A 22,975-nucleotide genomic window follows, 5' to 3' on the forward strand; every position below is an offset into this window, starting at 1 on the left:
CTAGAAAAAAATAAACGAATAATGAAAGAATCCTTTATAAATCCTTTGAATAAAAACATTAAAATTATTAATTTTAATCTGCCCAACTTGTGCCAGAAATGTGTGGAAGACCGGCTTCTTGATAGAGTTTATTCCAAAAATGGATCCTCCTGTCGTCGGCCTTGTGGCTCAACGCAAAAGTTTTATCAATTTTGAAATACTCTTTTCGTTTGATTGTATATGGCTTCCAAATTGCTCCTAAACTGTTGTCAGGTGTTGGATTTCTGAAAAAGAATACATATTTTTTTGGGTTTTCTAGTAAAACTTGTACACTAGTAGAGATCTCTCATGAAGATAAGTGCTTCCCCGTCCACTTTTACTCTCTTTTTCTCTTTAATGTAAATGTTTATGGTACAAATATAAAAAATGAAATAAAAGTGACAAATAGACTGAAAGAAACTATAAGATTTAGCCTATTTTTCTCTAGGGTTCTGTACCCGAAGGATGCCTATTACTAAGCCTCCGCTGTCCGTCCGGCCTTCCGTCCGTCCGTCTGTCTATCAGCGGGCTGTATCTCGTTAACAGGTAGAGAGTTGAAGTTTTTATCGTCGTATCATTAGTAATCGGGAACATACATACATTAAAAAAAAAGATTCCAACGAATTGAGAACCTCCTTCTGTTTTAAAGTCGGTTAGAAAATGAAAAAAGATTTTCAGAAATCTCATCCAAGTGGTGCCGGCAGGCTGAACAAATACGAGTAATTAATAAAATTAATTCTAATAACGTTATGGTTTTACTCTGGCCTAAAACCATAACTTTTCTAGTACGATGGTACGGAACCCTTCGGGCGCGACCTGACTCGCACTTGACTGATTTTATTTTGCCTTTTGACCTCATTGAAAAATAATCTTCAACCATTTTGCATTAAAGTCGTTTTTACATTGATCCTGATTTAATTCTTTGACAATACCATTTGTTAGAATTTTCTACCTGGTCTCTTTGTTGTGTAATTTTTTCTTGATTTTGTGACTTTTCCTGTAATTTTTAAGTACTAATAAATAGCTAACAATACATAGATATTTATAAAATAATCCGCAGGATAAGTGTCATAGTAATTATTACAGAAAATTTGCAAGTTATTCAAAGAATTAAATTTAAAAATCGAAAACTTGTACAGTTTTTTGGCTGTAATTTAAAAATGCTTGAAGATTTTTCTTGTTTTATAACTGTTTATTATTAACAAGGATATTTACTAGCAAGAAATAAAAAAAAATCTGATGAAATACATTGTTTCTTTTTTTTACAAATTTTTAAAGTGGCACACACCCCTTTACATAGAAAAAAATAAAAAATAAATAACTCCAAAACGATATACTTTTGCATAAGCACTTTAGGGGTTTGATAGCTAATGTCCTGTACTATAACCCCTTAACGGGATCGTGTCCTATTTTCCTGTAACCCTGTATATAAAAGGAAAAGGTGACTGACTGATCTATCAACGCACAGCTCAAACTACTGGACGGATCACGCTGAAATTCGGCATGCAGATAGCTATTATAACGTAGGCGTCCGCTAAGAAAGGATTCTTCAAAATGCAACCCCTAAAGGGGTAAAATAGGGGTTTTGAAGAATGTATGAAAGCCTGTCAGTTTTGAAGTGTCTATAAAGAATTTTTGTAGTTAATATTTTTGCAATTAGCAGTATGACATATTTTATTAAGCTCATGTTAAAATCTCATAGTTAAAGATCAAACCTAAGGGTGTAAAATAGAGGTTTAAAATTTGTGTAGTCTACGCGGACGAAGTCGCGGGCATAATCTAGTCTAAATATATAACAGGAAAAGGCGACTGACTGACTGATCTATCAACGCACAGCTCATGGACGGATCGGGCTGAAATTTGGCATGTAGGTAGCTATTATGACGTAGGCATCCGCTAAGAACGGATTTTTGAAAATTCAACCCCTAAGGGGGTGAAATAGGGGTTGAAATTTGTGTAGTCCACGCGGACGAAGTTGTCGGACGTATTGACAGATTATTAGTTTTATTACAGCTAGTATCTATAAATCCATACTAATATTACAAATACGAAAGTGTGTCTGCCTGTCTTTCTGTCTATGTGTTTGTCTGTCTGTCTGTTAGCTTTCACGGCCCAACAGTTTAACCGATGACATTAGGTACAGAGTCAGCTTACATCCCGGGGAAGGACATATATGACATTTTATCCCGGAAAATCAAAGAGTTCCCACGCAAATTTTAAAAACTTAAATCCACGCGAACATCATCAAGTATTTTATAAAATCTTAGATGACGAACTAAAGACAAACTTACCCAGTTTTGGCAAAGTCGACCCATAACTTAGTTACTCTGAACACGATGTCTCTCAAATTTGCGTCTCCCTTATATTGCTGTTCGTTTAACCAATTATAGAACAAGTACCAAAGATCATCACCATGGCTCACACCATTCAAATCGGCGAGCCCCAATAAAACGATCTTAACGATATTCAAATCCGTTACCGTGTCAAACCTGTACAAATACGTTGGTACCAATAGCTTCGTGTACAAATGAGCAAATCTATGTGTGTTATACGAGAAATCCGTATCAGTGAGCAACTCAGCCAAGGTATTCATATCGTCTGTTGTAATGTTTTTGTCTCCAAAGTAAAATTTCTTTATTCTTGCACCGAACTTCTTCAATTTTTTTTTGGAAATCTTTTCAGCGACTTCTCTAGGCACATAATAAGAGGGTTCATTATTAAAAATGTCCAATTTTGCAAGGTTATCTTGCAAATTATACAATCCTTCTGCGGAATTATATCCAAGCATTAGAGGCACTTTGTTGATCACATTGCCTTCAGCAAGCATTTTTACTGGATCTTCAGTTATAAACGCCTCGACATTTGGGAATTTATTTTCAACAGTCGGAATGAATTGTACTGGAAATCCTCTCAACTGTTCATCCAGTGTTGACGTGGCAATAGTAAGATTTGTAAGAAAGTCCGCGGTTACGCCTTTAAAGAAATTAAGTAATTCGCCAACGTCGGTGGTATCGGTGCCTAAAATCTTTCCCGCTCGAAAAGCCCTTGCTTTCATATCCCTAGCTATCGCCCAATCGTGGATACAAACGCCACTTTCCGCAATAACTCTGTGGAAAAGACCCGTCGACATCGGCGAGAACATGTGATATGTGACGGAAGATGCTCCAGAACTTTCACCAACAAGCGTAACACTGTTTGGGTCGCCCCCGAATTGGGCAATATTGTCCATAATCCACCGCAGCGCAGCCACTTGGTCTTTCATACCAGCATTTCCAGGCACCTCAGGAGTTTCCAGTGAAAGGAAGCCTATCATATCGAGCCTGTAGTTCAACGTAACGAAAACAATATCTCCATGCAGCATAAGAAAGTCGGGTAGAAAGAAATCTCCCGATCCCTCATAATACGATCCTCCATGAATGTTTACTATTACAGGAGACTTTGCATCCGATCGCAATGACTTCGTGTAAATGCTAACGAACAGGCAATCTTCCTCGCCTTGATAGGTCATGTTAAATTGTGTGCAAATAGGTCCAAAGTTTTTCGCATCACGCACTCCTTCCCATGGTAATGGTGGTAGAGGCGCCTGTGAATATAAGTCTTTATTACATTAATTTAAAATCGTCATCATCATCATCATCAATCGATAGACGTCCACTGCTGGACATAGGTCTTTTATAGGGACTTCCACACGCCACGGTCTTGCGCCGCCTGCATCCAGTGGCTCCCTGCGACTCGTCTGATGTCGTCCATCCACCTCTTCTTCTCTGGGGGTCTTCCAACACTACGTCTTCCGGTGCGAGGTCGCCATTCCAGCACCTTGGAACCCCAACGTCTATCGGTTTTACGAACTATGCGCCCTGCCCATAGCCACTTCAGCTTCGCAACCCATTGTGCTATGTCGGTTACTATAGTTCTCCTACGGATCTCCTCATTTCTGATTTGATCACGTAGAGAAAATCCAAGCATAGCTCTCTCCATCGCCCGCTGAGTGACTCTGAGCTTTCTTATGAAGTCCATAGTTAGCGACCATGTCTCGGATCCATGTCATCTCTGGCAACACGCACTGTTCGAAGACTAGAATCCGAAGACACTACCTACAAATAGATAACATATCCTACAATACTAGCTCAGAATAGAAACTGCATATAATTTGAACAGCGTTGAAATTTGTGTGTATGCGTGTGTGTCTGTTTGTGTGTGTGTGAGTGTTGCTGTGTGTGCTAGTGAGCGTGTACGTGAGTGCTAACAGCAATACTTTACAATATTTATGGTTAACCCTAGTACGTACTACGTAGGCTTACTACGTATAAGCAGTATCTTAGACAATTTTAGGAATGATCAAATTAATATTTTCTTGCCTTAAACCGAAGATCTCCAACGGGTGACTGAGCGAATGGCACTCCTCTAAACGAATAGCACGTAGAGCCATCGACAAGGTTGTAAATTGTTCCCCTTAGCTGACCTTCCTTTACATTCACTATTGGATCATTCTGAAATCAATTTCCCTAATGATAAACTCTAAAAAGTTAGGGTGCCGTACCTCAAAAAGAAAAAAGAACCCTTATAGGATCACTTTCTTGTCCGTCTGTCGTGTCTATCAATTAGGGGGAATAAAACCTATAGGGTACTTCCCGTTGAATCATGAAAGGCAGCTACCAATATTTTATAGCACAAGTAAAAGAAAAATCGGAAAACCGTGAATTTGTAGTCAAATTCACGGTTTTCCGATTTTTCTTTTCCGATTTTTTCCGATGTAACCATACATCACAAAAAATTTAATGATTTGTGTTCCCGACTAAATCCATACTATCCATACTAATATTATAAATGCGAAAGTGTGTCTATCTGTCTGTCTGTCCGTCTGTCTGTCTGCTAGCTTTTCACGGCTCAACCGTTCAACCGATTTTGACGAAATTTGGTACAGAAATAGCTTGCACCCCGGGGAAGGACATAGGCTACTTTTTATCACGGAAAAACAAAGAGTTCCCACGGGATTTTTAAAAACGAAACCCACGCGGACGAAGTCGCGGCATCCTCTAGTTCATTTATATTTTAGGCTTAGATCTATAGAGCGCACTTTGACTTTGCTCAGACTTAAGATTGAGCTAAAACGAGACAGATTTATGTGAGATATATCGCTCTGTCTCGTTTTAACTCTATCTTAAGTCTAAGCTAAGTCAGAGTGCGCTCTATAGACCCTTAAACTAACTTACTTGACCATCTTCACAAAATATCACAGATATTTGTAGCAATATAAAGAATAAAAAACTACTTTTATTATACTTTAAATTCAACATCATTCCTACGGAAGCCATCGAAAACTGGCTACGAACGTGAGACTCATAATTAATATTATAACACTTTTTAGGGTTCCGTACCTGAAAAGGAAAAAAGGAACCCTTATTAGGTGATCATTTTGTTGTATGTCTGTTTGTCTGTCTGACTGTCTGTCCGTCGTGTCTGTCAAGAAATCCTATAGGGTACTTACTTCCCCGTGAGTGATTTCCATTATACACGACGTAGGTATTTCCTTCCCGTAGACCTAGAATCATGAAATTTGGTAGCTAGGTAGGTCATATAGCACAAGTAAAGGAATAACGACCTCCCTGGCGCAGTGGTAAGCGCTGTGGTCTTATTAGTGGGAGGTCCCGGGTTCGATTCCTGGCAGGGATTTGGAATTTTATAATTTCTAAATTTCTGGTCTGGTCTGGTGGGAGGCCTCGGCCGTGGCTGGTTACCACCCTACCGGCAAAGCCGTGCCGCCAAGCGATTTAGCGTTCCGGTACGATGCCGTGTAGAAACCAAAGGTGTATGGGTTTGATAAAAACTGCCATACTCCTTCCAGGTTAGCCCGCTCCCACCTTAGACTGCATCGTCATTTACCATCAGGTGAGATCGCAGTCAAGGGCTAACTTGTATCTGGATTTAAAAAAAAATTATCCGCAAACCGTGAATTTGTGGTTATATCACAAAAAATGTATTCATGAACAAAAAATAGTATTTACAATTGTAAAAAATTAGTATTTAAACTGTACCAAGTGGGGTATCATATGAAAGGACTTTTTTACCTGTACTTACATTCTAAAACAGATTTTTATTTATTTATATATACATAATAGTTTTTAATTTATCGTGCAAAATGTCGAAAAAATACGATTGCAGTACGGAACCTTCGGTGCGCGAGTCGGACTCGCACTTGGACGGTTTTTATTATTTACATTGATCTACCTTATTTCCATTATAAAGGAGAGATATATTACGTAATTAATTGCCAATATTTAGAGTAGATTTATATTCTAACTAGCTTATGCTCGCGACTTCATTCGCGTGGACTACACAAATTTCAAACCCCTATTTCACCCCCTTAGGGGTTGCATTTTCAAAAATCCTTTCTTAGCGGATGCCTACGTCATAATAGCCATCTTGTCTTTAACTATGTCCATCCAAATAATCAAGTCGATCCGTTCCTCCGTCGCGGCGTGATTGAAGGACAAACCAATAAACAAACACTTTCGCATTTATAATATTACTAGCTGATGCCTGCGACTTCGTCCGCGTGGTTTTACGTTTTTCAAAATCCCACGCGAACTCTTTGATTTTCCGGGATTAAAAGTAGGCTATGTGTTAATCCAGGGTATAATCTAACTCCATTCAAAATTTCATCCAAATCCGTTCAGCCACTTTTGCGTGATTGAGTAATAAACATCCAAACGTCCAAACATCCAGACAGACAGACAGACACACTTTCGCATTTATAATATTAAGTATGGATGGATATACGTGCGTTAGTCATATCTTAAAGTAAAGTTAATATTTATTTAGTAAAATATGGTACGATCAAGGTTTTAAATTAAATTTAATACACGTTTTTTTACATTACCTATCATATCGAATTTTACAATACCTATTAGCTTACTAACGCAACTTTGTCCGCGTGAACTACACAAATTTCAAACCCCTATTTTACCCCCTTAGGGATTGAATTTTTGAAAATCCTTTCCGTCCAGTAGTTTGAGCTGTGCGTTGATAGATCAGTCAGGCAGTCAGCCACCTTTTCCTTTTATATATTTACTAGCTTATGCTCGCGACTTCGTTCGCGTGGACTAGAGAAACTTCAAACCGCTATTTCACCCCTTTGAGGGTAGAATTTTCGGAAATCCTTTCTTAGCGGATGCCTACGTCATAATAGCTATCTGCATGCCAAATTTCATCCCGATCCGTCCAGTAGTTTGAGCTGTGCGTTGATAGATCAATCAGTCAGTCAGTCAGTCACCTTTTCCTTTTATATATTTAGACTAGCTTATGCTCGCGACTCCGTCTGCGTGGACTATACAATTTCAAACCCCCATTTAAGCCATTTAGGGGTAGAATTTTGAAAAATCCTTTCTTAGTGGACACCTATTCTTTACAAAGAACACACCCTCCAAATTTCATGTCTCGAGGACAGCGGTTTAGGCTGTGCGTCGATATATAAGTCAGTCAGTCAGTCAGTCAGTCAGTCAGTCAGTCAGTCAGTCAGACAGTGATTTGCCGCGATTAGGTCCACAGTACATATTAATGGCACTGATTCTGAGCACAACCTAATTTTAGAGTATTCGCATGCTCTTCTTACTAATGTAATATGAAAAGGACAGACACAGTTTGACAGTTCTAAATTTAATTTTTAGATGGTAAAACCCGTGATTTTAGCGCGCAGTCGCGAACCTAATGTTTAAATTTGTATTGTGCACTAAAATTTAGAGTCTTTAAATGTGAAAGTCATGTTCCGTTCCTTTTTAACCATTAGTAAAAAGAAAAGGATGCAGATACTCCACATTTAGTTTAGAGAGAGACTAGAGAATCGGGGCCATTGTGTAATTATTTATAGCCTACTTATGGCCTACGCGTGGATTTATGTTTTAAAAAATCCCGTGAGAACTCTTTGATTTTCCGGGATTAAATCTATATGTCTCTCTCCAGGTCTTTGTCTATACCCATGCAAAAAATCACGTCAATCCGTTGCTCCGTTGCGACGTGATTGAAGGACAAACCAACAAACCAATAAACTAACAAACCAATAAACCAACAAACAAACACACTTTTGCATTTATAATAAGGGTAGGGATAATAAGGGTACTGATGTGACTTCTAGATAAAGTCTAATGATGAAAGAATTATTAAAATCATATCAGTTGTATCAGAGTTTATCAATTACAAATTAAAAAAAAAATCTTTCCTTCAACTCCTTTCACTTAGCCAGCGCGGCGGACTATGGCCTAAAACCTTCTCATTTGGAGAAGAGACCCGTGCTCAGTAGTAGGCCGGCAATAGGTTGATCATAACGATGATGATACATGAGTTACACGTCATGTTTTTATCCCCAAATTGATTCTCCAAGAGGTCATTATTTTCTCTTTCCCAGTATATTTCCGGTACATTTACCAATAGTTTATAGCCTGAAGCATAACAACAAAAGATACCCGGCACGTAGGTTGACCGCAATCTGGGGGTGTCGAGGGGGAGCTTTATTCTATTGAAGTATCCTTCAGCGACAAAAGCTCGTGTAATTAACTCCAAGCAAATATTGCCCCTCCAAAGACTAAATATAACGTTAGGTAGCTTAATTTTTCACCTTCTACTGTATAAAGCTTGTCTTTTCTTAAAATTGACTCTCGGAAGATATTCTTTTCTTTTCCCTAGCATGTTCCCAATATAGTACCCACCTAAGTACATGAGAGTATAGTCGATTTGGCACTCATGTTCTTATCCCCAAATTGATTATCAAAGAGGTCATTATTTTCTCCTTTGCAGTATATTTCCGATACATTTAGCAATAGTTTATTATAGCCTGAAGCATAACTACAGAAGATACCCGGCACGGACGTTGACCGCAATCTGGGGGTGTCGAGGGGGAGCTTTATTCTATTGAAGTATCCTTCAGCGACAAAAGCTCGTGTAATTAACTCCAAGCAAATATTGCCCCTCTAAAGACTAAATATAACTATATAGGTTATTACTATACTATAGGTACACTATAGGTAGCTTAATTTTTCACCTTCTACTGTATATAGCTTGTCCTTTCTTAAAATTGACTCTCGAAAAATATTCTTTTCTTTTCCCTAGCATATTCCCAATATAGTACCCACCTAAGTACATGAGATGATGATTGATAAGGTTGCCTGGAAGAGATCGCTTTAGCGATAAGGCCGCCTTTGCATGCTACATCTTATTAGAATAAGATCCTGTATTGTGTTTTTTCAATGTTTACTTTGTGTTGTGTGCAATAAAGTGTCAATAAATAAATAAAATAAATGAGAGTATAGTCGATTTGGCACTCATGTTCTTATCCCTTACAGCCTGTATATTTAGATAAAAAAAATAAAAACGTGCGAGTGTTGAGATCCTTGCGGCTTAGCCGTAATGTGCGAACATCATTATTTAGCGAACTTGTGAAAACTAAGCACCATTGACATTTAAGTCGTCCAAATTTAATTAGTTACAGGCCTTCAGGCCTGTTTGAGTTTGCAATTCGTAATTCACTACCTCAGTTGGTTTAGAGTTTTAGACAGACATGACGTTCTAAGCCTTAAGTAAATTAAGAGGTCGGCCTTGTTACGTGTTAATCGTACACCGAAGGGTCTAGAACTCAGAGTTCTGCGTTACGCGTTCACTACTGAAAATTCAATCTCAATAAGAGACCCTCAGAACTTTTGTAAATCTTACCGGAGATTCATGTTTTAGGAAGAACCTTTAGATAAAATCTGGAGTTTTGCGGACCCAGCGGTTTATCCTGTACTAGCGAACTAGGTTTGGCTAGCAGACAGACAGACAGACATTTTCGCATTTATAATTAATCCATACTATACTGTATGGATTAATTTAGTGTTCGAATATAAGCCATTGCAAAGCTGAACGCGGGTCCCAAAATTCTTACTAGACCTCTCACTGTGGGATCAAAGTCTTAGTTCTTAAGTTGCTAAGTTGGGAAATTATTTTGGGACTGAATAATTACGTAAGCTACCTCTTGTAGGTGCGTGATAAAGCCTTACCTTTGAGTAGCTAAAACTTACTTGAATGTAACTTAATAGGTATTCGTATAAAGAGAACTTGTTCATACATTTATGATTCAAACAAAGTTTGACACCTACACTCTACTTCACTGATGATTAAGGTTCGTACGCACCTGAGCGGCGCGGCGCGGCGCTTCAGTCCGACTGCAGAACGCGTCACCTCAGGCCGCTCGACGGTGCCTACCGCACTACAACTTCAGTACGCGGCAGCTCGCGTCACTTGCGCGTCACTTCTACACCCGTTCGCGTACGAGCAACAACGTCGCAAGATGAGCGACAGTGAAGAGGATTTGATTATTATTTCTTTGTTGTGCAGAAGAAGAACGAATTATCGAAGAGAAAAAACCGGCCAAGTGCGAGTCAGGCTCGCGCAATGAGGGTTCCGTACTACAGTCGTATGATTTCGATAATTCAAAAACTATGATGCATAAAAATAAATAAAAATCTGTTTTAGAATGTACAGGTGAAGACCTTTCATATGATACCCCACTTGGTATAGTCACTCACTTCGAAAGTTGAAAATACTAATTATTAGTTCATGACCACAATTTAATTTTTTTTGTGTGATCTAACCCTAAATTCACGGTTTTCAGATTTTTCCCCAAATGTCAGCTATAAGATCTACCTACCTGCCAAATTTCATGATTCTAGGTCAACGGGAAGTACCCTGTAGGTTTCTTGACAGACAGACGGACAGACAGACAGACAGACAGACAGACAGACAGACAGACAGACAGACAACAAAGTGATCCTATAAGAGTTCCGTTTTTCCTTTTGAGGTACGGAACCCTAAAAAAGAAGAAGAAATGGATTGCTGACATACCAAAGTCACGCTATCAAGAAGGATATCACATTTTGTTTCCTCGCCTTCTTAATGACTCTGTACCATTTCACATTTACTTCAGAATGTCGAAGACAAAATTCTATATGCTATTGCCTAATAGTTTTTGTGGAAATTACATTAGAAACAATAGGTATACCACACAGGTCGGTAATATAATCCTACAAGAAACCTATGTCCAGCAGTGGACATATCTATCGGTTGATGATGATGAAGATGATGATAGTTTTTATGGAAATTATAAAAAAATATTTATGCATATCCATACTTATATTATTATCAACGCAAAAGTGTATTTGTCTGTCTATCTACTAGCTTTTCACGGCTCAACAGCTTAACCGAATTTGATGAAATTTGGTACAAAGTTGAATTACATCCCGGGGAAGGACAGGCTACTTTTTATCCTGGAAAATGAAAGAATTTCCACAGGATTGTTAAAGGCCCATTTATATGAAGTTTGCACCAGAGGTAGGCAACTTTTTATCCCGGAAAATCAAAGAGTTCACACGGGATTAAAAATCTAAAAAAAAATGCAACTAGATGATGCCTGCGACTTCGTCCGCGTGGATTTAGATTTTTCTATAGGTGAGCACATTTCCGGGAATTACCTACTAGTACCTATATACCTGAGATAGATTATACCCTGTAGGATAAAAGTAGCCTATGTGTACCTACACATAGGCTAGTTTTATCCCGAAAATCAAAAAGTTTCCACGGGATTTTTAAAAAACCTACATCTACGCGAACGAAGTTGCGGGCATCAGCTAGTCCCTTAGGTTCTGTGGAAATTACATTAGAAAAAGCATTTTCGCAAAATGTCTTTGTTTTATGTGCAATAGAATATATAAAATAGGCAGGTAAACACAGGTACATATTATATCTAAATACCTATATAAAAGAAAAAGGTGACTGACTGACTGATCTATCAACGCACAGCTCAAACTACTTGACGGATCGGGCTGAAATTTGGCATGCTGGCTAGCTAACTAGCTAATATGACGTAGACATCCGCTAAAAAGGGATTTATGAAAATTCAACCCCTAAGGGGGTAAAATAGGGGTTCGAGATTTGTGTAGTCCACGCGGACGACGTCGCGGGCATAAGCTAGTATAATATAAATACAAGTACAACAATAGGTAGGCATATTTCCGAAACTATTAATTCTACCTAGATGAAGTAGGTAGGTATAATATGTACATAATATATTATAGTTATTTAATCAGGATTATTTTTACCATTGATGTTTTCTCATAACGCTCGGAGAGACATTTATACATTTAGACACTGGGAAGGGGGGAAGCCGACATCCTAGGGGTTGGGACCTTTGAGGATATACTTCTAAGAGCATGAGGAACACGTCATGTGTCAAAAATTAAACCTACGTTATTTATTTTGAGGTCTATCTTGCCGATTCTTGCCTGTACTTTAAATACCTAACAAGATGCGCGTGTATCTTATTCGAGCGACGTACGCATACTGAAGCGCCGCGCCGCGCCGCTGGGTATGTCGCACTAGCGTCACTGCACTGCGCGTCGCTTCAGTGCGCTTCAAAATATTCTCTCCAGCCGTGCCGCGCGGCAACGCGCGGTGAAGCGCCGCGCCGCGCCGCTCTAGTGCGATATGCGCCATACAAAATGATAGAAATGATATTTTGAAGCTCTGTGCCGCGACGTGAAGCTCACTGAAGCGCCGCGCCGCGCCGCTCAGGTGCGTACGAACCTTAAGACCTAAGATTTCTCAGGAAGCTCCACAGACCACCACCTATGGACAGTGGCGTGCACAAGGTTTGAAGCCAGGGTAGGCACTAGTTAAGTAAGAGCCTGTTTACTGGCAGGTCATTAAGAAAAATATGCATTGAGCTATTCAACTGGGGTAAGCAGTGCATTTATGCCTCTATGACTGCACGCCACTGCCTATGGACGCCTAATAGCCGGACACCCGCGATCGTCAAGCTTAAGGCAGTTGCTTAGCATAAAAGTCGCCCCACGCCCGTTAGGTACCCTCATTTCACACATTGTCTTGATTACGTGACTTTTGAATCCACCAAACACCACAAGTCAACAAAGCATTCTCCCCTGTCCCCCACCAACATTTTACGATTTTGTTTCCATGCAAAACCTTGCATGTGCGTACTCTTGAGGTTGATTTCTCTGTGGGCAGCTCCAAGCCGAGCGTAAGGGCATACTATTTCAACTAACATTTTTTTTTCAATACGTTCTTCATCTTACGAGGAAACTACTGTCAAAGTCAAGGGTAATACCTTTTAAAATACAACTAAGTACATATAAATATTTACTGTGGTCGGAAATAGATAATGGAAAGGTAAATTCATATTTGACTTAGATATATATAATAAAAAAAAATTAAAAAAAACTGCGTAATAGTTTGTATAGAGAAGCAAAAAGGAACATTTTTCATACATAAATTTAAGTTTTCTTACCAATGACAGGTGTTCTGATAATCATGCAGGTGCAACGAAACGTTATTACCTGAAAAAAGAAGTATGGTTTTATAAATAAAACTGCAAAACTTATAACTTACTCCCAGAAGTTATTTCAAATAACAAAACTAATTTAAGACTAGCTTATGCTCGCGACTTCATCCGCGTGGACTATACAAATTGCAAACCTCTATTTCACCCCCTTAGGGGTTGGATTTTCAAAAATTGTTTCTTAGCGGATGCCTACGTCATAATAGCTATCTGCCTTTCAGCCTGATCCGTCCAGAAGTTTGAGCTGTGCCTTGATAGATCAGTCAGTCAGTCAGTCACCTTTTCCTTTTATAAATTTAGATGTTTCTCAACGAGTTCAAAATGTTTAAAATAAATCTACTTAAAAATCGCGATAGTAACAGGGACTTGAGGTGATAGTTTAGTAGTTGAGACTTCGGTCTCCTAATCGGAGGGTCTGGAGTTCCCGGACCTCCTTTGCGGGGTCACGTTAATTCACCTAGGTGAATTAACCCCGGTGAATTAAGTCTACACAGCACCCATTTTTGTACATCCTTAGAAATACGAATACCGCGAACGTAAAGTATTTACTGTACAGAGTAAATACTAAACAAAATATTACCTCAGAATGTTTGTATTCGTACACGAAAGTATATGAACAATCTCTTCAATTTTCTCCGACATTCAGCCCTGAAATTGCCCTATTGTTGTATGAGGGGGAATCAATTTGGGGATGAAAACCTGAGTGACGTGAATACGGGGCGAATAGTGTTCGATATGAGAGGAATTTCGTCATTATGTTTCGATTATACGTGAAGATCTCATAAGAAAGCTCAGAGTCACTCGGCGGGTTGCGAAGCTGAAGTGGCAATGGGCAGGGCACATAGTTCGTAAAACCGATAGACGTTGGGGTTCCAAGGTCCTGGAATGGTGACCTCGCACCGAAAGACGCAGTGTCGGAAGACCCTCCACTAGGTGGACGGACGACATCAGACGAGTCGCAGGGAGCCGCTGGATTCAGGCGACGCAAGACCGTGGCGTGTGGAAATCCCTACAGTGTCCAGCAGTGGACGTCTATCGGTTGATGATGATGATGGTGATGATCTTGACTATGAAACCTTACCTTATGCCATTCTAACTTCTAAAACGCACTTGACCGGTTTCCAATTTTAAAGGCATTTCATGTGTACCAGTGTACAGGTTCACTAATGAATGACAAAAAACGTATGACAAATTATCAGTTCACCAAAAACTTTTGAAAAACTAATCAAATCACAAACGTCGTATACCGCAAACATATCATTTTACAAAAGATCATTTGACAAATATTCTATTCACAAATGTTTTACTTTACAAATTTGCTGAATGTTAAAATATCATTAAAAATTTATTATTTCACCAAATAATTTGTTTTTCAAATTCGCGATTTTACAAAATAATAGATGATAAATTTATTATTTGATAAAATAGGTAACTAATTAACAAAAAACACACAAAATGTCTGTTTTGCATACATATGCAAACCCCTATTAGGCAAGACCGGGGCCCGTCGACGGAGCCCCGCTTCGCGGGGCTCCTTTTTTCTGGGTGGTAAAAAAAGAAATAACCCACGAAGGGGATGGCGGGGTCTTATAGACCCCGCCATCCCCTTCTAACCTAACCGTTCCGAGTCGGAGTGCCCCAAGTTCCGAGCTCGCTTCGCTCGCTCTTGATGGTGGGAGCGGGGGGGATGAGAGAGACCCCCCACCATAGTGGTGGTCTCTTCTCGTCGACCGGGGCCCGTCGACGGAGCTCCTTTTTTCTGGGTGGAAAGAGACCCCCCATTATAGTAAGCGGTCTCTTCCGTTGGCCCGGTCGACATATAAAAGATTTGGTGAATTCTTAAAGTATTTATCAAACAGTTCATTTTATCAAACAATTCATTTTATCAAAAAAAAAGTGCGATATGTTGTTTTACTAATTAACACGATTAAAGAAATCAATTGTTTGTCAAATGATATTTTATGAAATAACAATTTGTCTGGTAATTTGTTTTATCAAGTGAATTATTTGTAGAAACATAAGTTTTATAACGATCATAAAACGATTCATAATTTTGGCAAAATTTTTTTGGGAAATGAAACTTTATCATTTGTTTTTTGTCAATTGATCGGTCACCCAGTGTACCATTCAGTCGCTCAAAAAGAAGTATTTTGATTAAAAGGCCGTTTGTACGTTTCGATAAATGTGGAATAGCAGAAAAAACTTTCATTTAAGTGGAGTTTAGAAAGAAAATATTGAAACCGTAACGTTTTTAATCAAATTAATTTATTCCCTCCGAAGGGAAAATCTAATCTCATATATTCTACTTTTATGTAAAGAAAGCCAATATGTGCGAGATATTTGAGTTTGAGGGAATTAATGAATAAATTATCTAAGGAACTCTTATATAAATGAAAAATGTGTAAATACTAGGTTTTGTTTTCGGCTTCGCTCGAGAATTTTTAGTGAAGCTTTCGTAATGTCGTCCGACATATTTTATGCGTCGTCTGTCGCGTCGGTTGCGCTTGCGAGTGCGAGCTCGCGCAGGTATTGTTCCACGCGCTCGTGTACTGTGTGTGGATGTAGCACTCACACTCATGCAGATGGCAAACGCGGAGTGCGGCGCAACGCGCGGGATAATTACCCCGGAAAATCAAACAGTTTCCACGGCATTTTTAAAACCTTAATCCACGCGGACGAAATCACGGGTACCATCTAATATATCCTACTATAAAATGATAACAAGTTGTTAAAAAAAAATTACAGTTTTCATAAAATTAATATTCTTTTTATAAAAATGCAATTTCAAATGCAAGGACCCGATATATATATTCTAAATTTTACGTAGGTAGATATAGTAGAACTGTGTACTCTTTGACTTTGGAACTTGAATAAATGATTAAAGAACATTTACCGAGGGCCTCATAAACATATGAAATTGTATAAAAGATATTATATTAAATGTAGAACCAAATGCGTTAACATTACAATAATGAATATTTCATTTCAGGCGTGTAAGTAAATAAAATTCAAAAATCTCTTTGAACGTAAAATCATATGAATTTTATTCCTATGTAAGGAATCCGCTAGGTGCGTGCTTTGGAGCGTAAGTCATTTGATAAGAGAGCTTGTGGAAGGAATCTAAATCGGTCGACGAGATAAAAGGATCTTTTTGTCTGACTTTTATATGACGTTATAACGCGTAAAACTTAACTCCTCACCATTTTAACTTTTTGTGTCAAATTTCATGTCAAAAGCACGATTTTAGTCCTCATTTTTTAAAATAGAGATAGCGAGCAAACGAGCAGGCGAGTCACCTGGGTGTTAAGTGCTTACCGCCGTCCATGAACATTTGCAGCACCAGAGGAATTACCGATGCGTGCCGGCCTTTCAGGAATTTGTTGGTCCGCCCCTTGAATAACCCCATGTTGTAATCTAGTGGGAACACCGCCGATGGGAGTTGGTTTCACAGTTTGTACGTACGTGGAAAGAAGGATCTGGCACAGCGGACGGTCGAAGTACCAGACACCCAGGTGGTGAGGGTGAAATTGCTTACAGTGGCAGTGGCGAAAAAATGTTTGTAAAGCGAAATCGATACAATCATTTACTCTTAAATGGTTCAAACTACATACTTAGTTGTAATTAAATTAAAAACCGTTCAAAATGTCAACATTAAAATTATCTTTACTATAGTAAGGCTGACAGTCAGTTCCCGCACGCGCCGCGGTTGTGACTCCCTTGAAAAAAGACCCCAGATGGGTTCGAAACTAGTCGGGCTAACGTCGACTAAACACGTGAGTAAAGCCGGGACAGATATTATATATAAATGAATACTAGTTAGACTGTGACAGTAACTAAGTCATTTTGAAATTTAAATAATCGACCGGTGATAAATTAATTTGAAAATTGGTGAGATCGACTTACATCTCATTTGAGATGCAAATTGGTACATGATGTTGACAAGAAGCTAGCTTGTTGTGACATAACGGGAAATATGCGTACGGCGTATTGATGTATAGTACGCGACAGGTCGAGATGGCAATCGGGGTATGAGGCGGGGGGGACTCCCTGTACACCCGCTCGTCACCCGCGCTTTTCTACACCGGATTAGCGCGGAGGCTGTGCAGGTGTGCGGGGCGTCCCCACACCAATTGCCATCTCGACCTGTCGCGAACTATAGCTAGGTACTTGGAAGCTATATACGAGTATATGTACATATATCTATTTATGTATCCACTTATTTTATGAATAGAATAGAGACGGTTTATTAACATTCGGAAACTGTGATAGCCATTAGACTCCGGACCTCCTAGACAGGTCGAGATGGCAATCAGGGTATGAGGCGGGAGGACACCCACCCGCACGTCACCCGTACTATTCCACACCGATTCCGGTCCCCAAACCGATTGCCATCTCAACCTGACACGAACTAGGTACTTGGAAGCTATAATAAATACCAGATTTATACCAGAGACATAACCCTGTCTTGTTTTAACTCAAGTCTCAAGTTGTCTCTATAGGTCTCATCGCGCCGACCTAAAAAAGAAGTAAGCCATAATAATGTTCGCCAATTTCACCCCATACATGGTGCTATACGCTCGCAATATAACATTTTAACACAAAAGGGTGGAAACAGTGACGCAATAACCCCGTCCGCAGTTATTAATGGGTCACGCCATGGATGCTTGACAAAGCTACAAAGGCAGAACGACCTTCAGCCCCAGTGCTATTTAGATTTACAAATTACATGTTAGGAGTTCGAACCGTTGTATTTACATTCGTATAGAGCGTAGTTAAACTTTGTTCAGACTCAAGTTTTAGTTAAAACGAGATGGACTTATGCCAGAGACATAACCCTGTCTTGTATTAACTCAAGTCAAAGTTGGCTCTATAGGTCTCATCGCGCCGACCTAAAAAAGAAGTAAGCCATAATAAGGTTCGCCAATTTCACCCCATACATGGTGCTATACGCTCGCAATATAACATTTTAACACAAAAGGGTGGAAACAGTGACGCAATAACCCCGTCCGCAGTTATTAATGGGTCACGCCATGGATGCTTGACAAAACTACAAAGGCAGAACGACCTTCAGCCCCAGTGCTATTTAGATTTACAAATTACATGTTAGGAGTTCGAACCGTTGTATTTACAGGGTTTAAGGTACTTAAGGTAAGGGTTCACAAATTTCAAACCCTCATTTCACCTCTTTAGGGGTTGAATTTTCAAAAATCCTTTCTTAGTGGATGCCTACGTCATAATAGCTATCTGCATGCCAAATTTCAGCCCGATCCGTCCAGTAGTTTGAGCTGTGCGTTGATAGATCAGTCAGTCAGTCAGTCACCTTTTCCTTTTATATATTTAGATGATCGGTCTTGGAATTTTTTGGTCTTTAAACACTGAGGAATTTTGGACGATAATACATCTCTAAGCTTCCTGAACGCGTGAAGTGATTCATCATGATCATCATGATCAACCCATCGCCGGCTCACTACAGAGCACGGGATTCCTCTCAGAGTGAGAAGGGCTTTCGCCATAGTCTACCACACTTTACACACCCTTGAGAACATTATAAAGAACTCTCAGGCATGCAGGTTTCCTCACGATGTTTTCCTTCGCCATTATAACAAGTGATATTTAATTACTCAAAACGCACATAACTCCGAAAATTTAGAGATGCGTGCCCGAAATCGAACTTCCGACCTCCGATTAGGAGGCGGACGTCCTAACCACCAGGCTATCACAGCTTAGCAGCAGTTAGAAGTCACTTACCATGAATCTACGAAAATTGCTACCACAATCTGAGCAAGAGAAGCAATTACGGAAGCCATATTAACATCGTTAAAATTTACGAACTCGACTTACGACTTAAGTGTCTTGTAGCTACGACTGCGAGTGTATTAAATGCTGACTTGGTATTACTGCTACAGAAAGTAATGTACATCGAAATTTATAAGGAGTAAAGATCTGTACGCACCTGAGCTGCGCTGCGCGTCGCTTCAGTCCGACTGCAGGGCGCGTCACTTCAGGCCGCTCACGGTACCTACCGCACTACAACTGCAGTACGCGGCAGCTCGCGTCACTTGCGCGTCACTTCTATGCCCGATCGCGTACGAACAACAACGTCGCAAGATGAGCGACATTGAAGAGGGAAAGGGTGGAAGCCGACATCCTAGGGGTTGGGAATTTTGAGGATATACTTTTAAGAGCCCGTCATGTGCCAAAAATTAAAACTACGTTATTTATTTTGAGGTCTATCACGCCTATACATTAAATACTTAACTCGATGCGCGTGTATCTTATCCGAGCGCCGTACGCATTCTGAAGCGACGCGACTCGCCGCTGGGTATGTCGCACTAGCGTCGCTGCATCGCGCGTCGCTTCGCTGCGCTTCACAATATGCTCCCAGTCGCGACGCACGGCAACGTCAGTTCGCGCACGCGTTTAGTTTAGCACTACGTTAGTATAGCCTTAGAAATATACTATATATAATGGAAATCACTCTCGATAGTTTAAAGTCAAAGTCAAATGATTTATTCAAAATAGGTAATAAATTACTCTTTTTGACGGTCAGATGTTGGATTTGTAAGATATAGTGGTGATAATTATTACGCAAACTTAAAACTAAAGCTACGAGGGTTCCAAACGCGCCCAGGTAAAAAACGCTAAAAAATCCTTTCCGTGAAAAATTGCCGATTAAATGTGAAGAAAAAAATCACAAATAAAAATGATTTAATTAAAATAGCTCTATTTCCACCAAATGAGGTCGTCGAAGGATCCGGCTAGGTTCAAACATAAATTCTTATTCGATTTCCTGACCCTCACATTTCCATAATTCGTATAGATAATAGTGAAGCTCAATACAAATCGTTCCTTGGACCCGTATAAAAGAATATTAACCATATTTGTCATCACTAATATCCCCCGTTCCCCGCCAAGCGTAATGCTTGTGCTAGGAGTGGGTACGACAATATAACAGGAATCTAAAACACTTAATGTCATCTTTGGTCCGCAAATAACATTGTATCTATTGCAAAAATTCACAAGATATTTGATATTTTATTTCAGCTCCAATTTCTCAACTTCTACTACATATTATGAGTGGTTTTCAATATTATTGGAAACGGGTCGTAGAGAAATAACACATATTATACTTTCATATAGCAATTAAATAATATTTGCTACACCTATATTTTTGCTTAACGAAAACGTAGGTATCATTATATTCAAATTTTATAATTATATAATCAAATTTTATAATTTTATGATCTCCTCACTGACACCACACGAGTAGATATCTGATTACATTACATTAGTATCTACGTTGCACCCCATGTGAAGCCGGGGCGGGTCGCTAGTAATAGAAATATAACAGGAATCTAAAACACGTAATGTCATCTTTGGTCCGCAAATAACATTGTATCTATTGCAAAAATTCACAAGATAAATATTTGATATTTTATTTCAGCTCCAATTCCTCAACTTCTACTGGTTTTCAATATTATTGGAAACGGGTTCTAGAGAAATAACATATAACATATTTTCATATAGGAAATAACTTTTCATCCTCATCATGATCAACCCACCGAACTCCTAATGAATTGAAAATATCAAAATACGATCATGTTGTCTCGTCACATTGTTTTTCAGTATCAAATTTTAAAATAAAACCTACAAAGATTTGAAAAATGTATAAAAATATTATTAAACATGTGCAAAATTAGTAACTAATAATTATTTCAATATATCCTACTATGCTAGTAAACAAATGTTTGTTATTTATTAGTTACTTTAATCAGATATTATATTTTGATGGTTGTTAGAGTATAGATAATTTAATTAAATTAAATTATACAGATAAAGTAAATCTGTTATCGTATATCCCGAAGCTAATATTCCGTTATCAGTGCAATATTACGGAGTATTACAGTATCTTTCGTTCTGGTGAACTTCCGGCGACGGTCTGGGAGTCATATAGGCATCATTAACATTTACGAACTTGCATAGATTACACTGGTATATTTTGCGTGCTTTGTTAAGGTTAGTCCGAAATTATCTTTTACCAACCTTTACATACAAGATGTAACAAAGTAGTTTGAGCTGTGCGTTGATAGATCAGTCAGGCCCGGTTTCTGAACTCGCCAGTTGTGTTCTTATTAGCTATTGATTCAATAAAGCTATGTATAGGATAAACGTCGGTTAACTGTCCTGCGTTTCTGAATACAACAATAACTATGAAACCGATAACCAGTTCATTATTCTGTCACTAGATGGGTCTGTTACAAGAAACGAATGAAAATTAAAATGCATATTATTCTTTTATTTTGCCATCAACTTAATAATAATAATGAATAATAATATTTGGTTTTATTAATAATAATATTTTACTATGCTAAATAAGTGTCTGAACACTGTTTTTGCAAAGTAACGAACAACTTACTATTAAAATCGTTTTTAATCTACAAATACGCAAACCATGAACTACCTACTGACAGATGAAACGTCAAATAACTTTATGGAATCGATAAACGGCGCAAATTGGCCAGTTAAGTCGTTTATCTTGCATCCATGCGTTGTTTAAAAACGCACTGTCTCAAGTTATCGGACCAATAGCGCTATTGAATGGATAAACCGTCGTTAAAAGTACCTCAGAAAACGGGCATCAGTCAGTCAGTCAATCTTTTCCTTTTATATGGTCTACAGGAAACAAATGGCATTTTTAGGGTTCCGTACCTCCTGAAATACGCATTTCTTCATTTGTGACCGAAAACCCAAATACCAATTTTCATGCAAATAACTTGAAAAATGACGGACTTTCATACAAACTTCCATCCACCATTTAACTCACTTAGGGGTGGAATTTAGAAAAATCCTTTCTTAGTGGATACCTAATCTTTACAAAGAATAGACCCTCCAAATTTCAAGTCTTTAGGACCAGCGGTTCAGGCTGTGCTTTCATATATAATATGTCAGTCAGTCAGTCAGTCAGGACTTTGAATTTTATATATATATAGATAAGAAGTGAAATCATTCATGTTGTACTATATTAATAGCTACAGTAAGCAGCCATATAATCTGTATATAACATTTCATTAAAAATCGAACAAACATTTCTTTTGCTCAAATGATCTTCAATTTCGTATTTACGAGCATCATTTATATCCATCAGTGTAATGTAAGGAGATATATTTTGTTTTGCGTTGCCGTAAGAATAACTGCACTAATCAAGAGGATCCGAGCTCTGAAGTCTAGTTCGCATCGAATTTTGTACTGCTGGACTATTCCTAAACCCTTCTCATTCTGAGAGGAGACCTGTGCGGAGTTGCAGGCCGGCGTTAGGTCTAGACTTGAGATTGGGTGGGATTAGCCTTTGTCTCCTTCACTCAAACGATCTCTATTTTCGTATTTCATCATGATTTTGATCAACCCATCGCCGGGTCACTGCAGAGCAGAGTCTCCTCTCAGAGTGAGAAGGGTTTTGGCCATAGTCTACCACGCTGGCCATGTGCGGATTGGTAGACTTCACACACCCTTGAGAACATTACGGAGAACTCCAGTGAGTTGCTCGGAGAAAGCAAGTGATATTTAATTACTTAAAGC

General features: G+C 38.9%; 1 protein-coding gene and 1 pseudogene across 2 annotated transcripts; both read right to left on the reverse strand.

Annotated features, from left to right (window-relative positions):
* LOC117993964 (uncharacterized) overlaps window positions 1-22,975 on the reverse strand; it is a 184,655-nt pseudogene that overhangs the window by 107,420 nt on the left and 54,260 nt on the right.
* LOC117993966 (esterase E4-like) lies at window positions 29-13,398 on the reverse strand. Of its 2 annotated transcripts, none has more exons than XM_069507179.1 (4): window positions 13,349-13,398; window positions 4,377-4,508; window positions 2,310-3,601; window positions 29-263 (listed from the first exon to the last, which is right to left on the reverse strand). In XM_069507179.1, the coding sequence occupies exons 3-4, from the start codon at window positions 3,524-3,526 to the stop codon at window positions 74-76; spliced, it is 1,407 nt and encodes a 468-aa protein (XP_069363280.1). In that variant the 5' UTR covers window positions 3,527-3,601; window positions 4,377-4,508; window positions 13,349-13,398; the 3' UTR covers window positions 29-73. The 2 variants fall into 2 exon arrangements, with proteins under 2 accessions (XP_069363280.1, XP_069363279.1); XM_069507178.1 differs by lacking the exon at window positions 13,349-13,398 and adding an exon at window positions 5,232-5,377.

This window comes from Maniola hyperantus, chromosome 25 (genome assembly GCF_902806685.2).
Source record: "Maniola hyperantus chromosome 25, iAphHyp1.2, whole genome shotgun sequence".
NCBI lineage: Eukaryota > Metazoa > Arthropoda > Insecta > Lepidoptera > Nymphalidae > Maniola > Maniola hyperantus.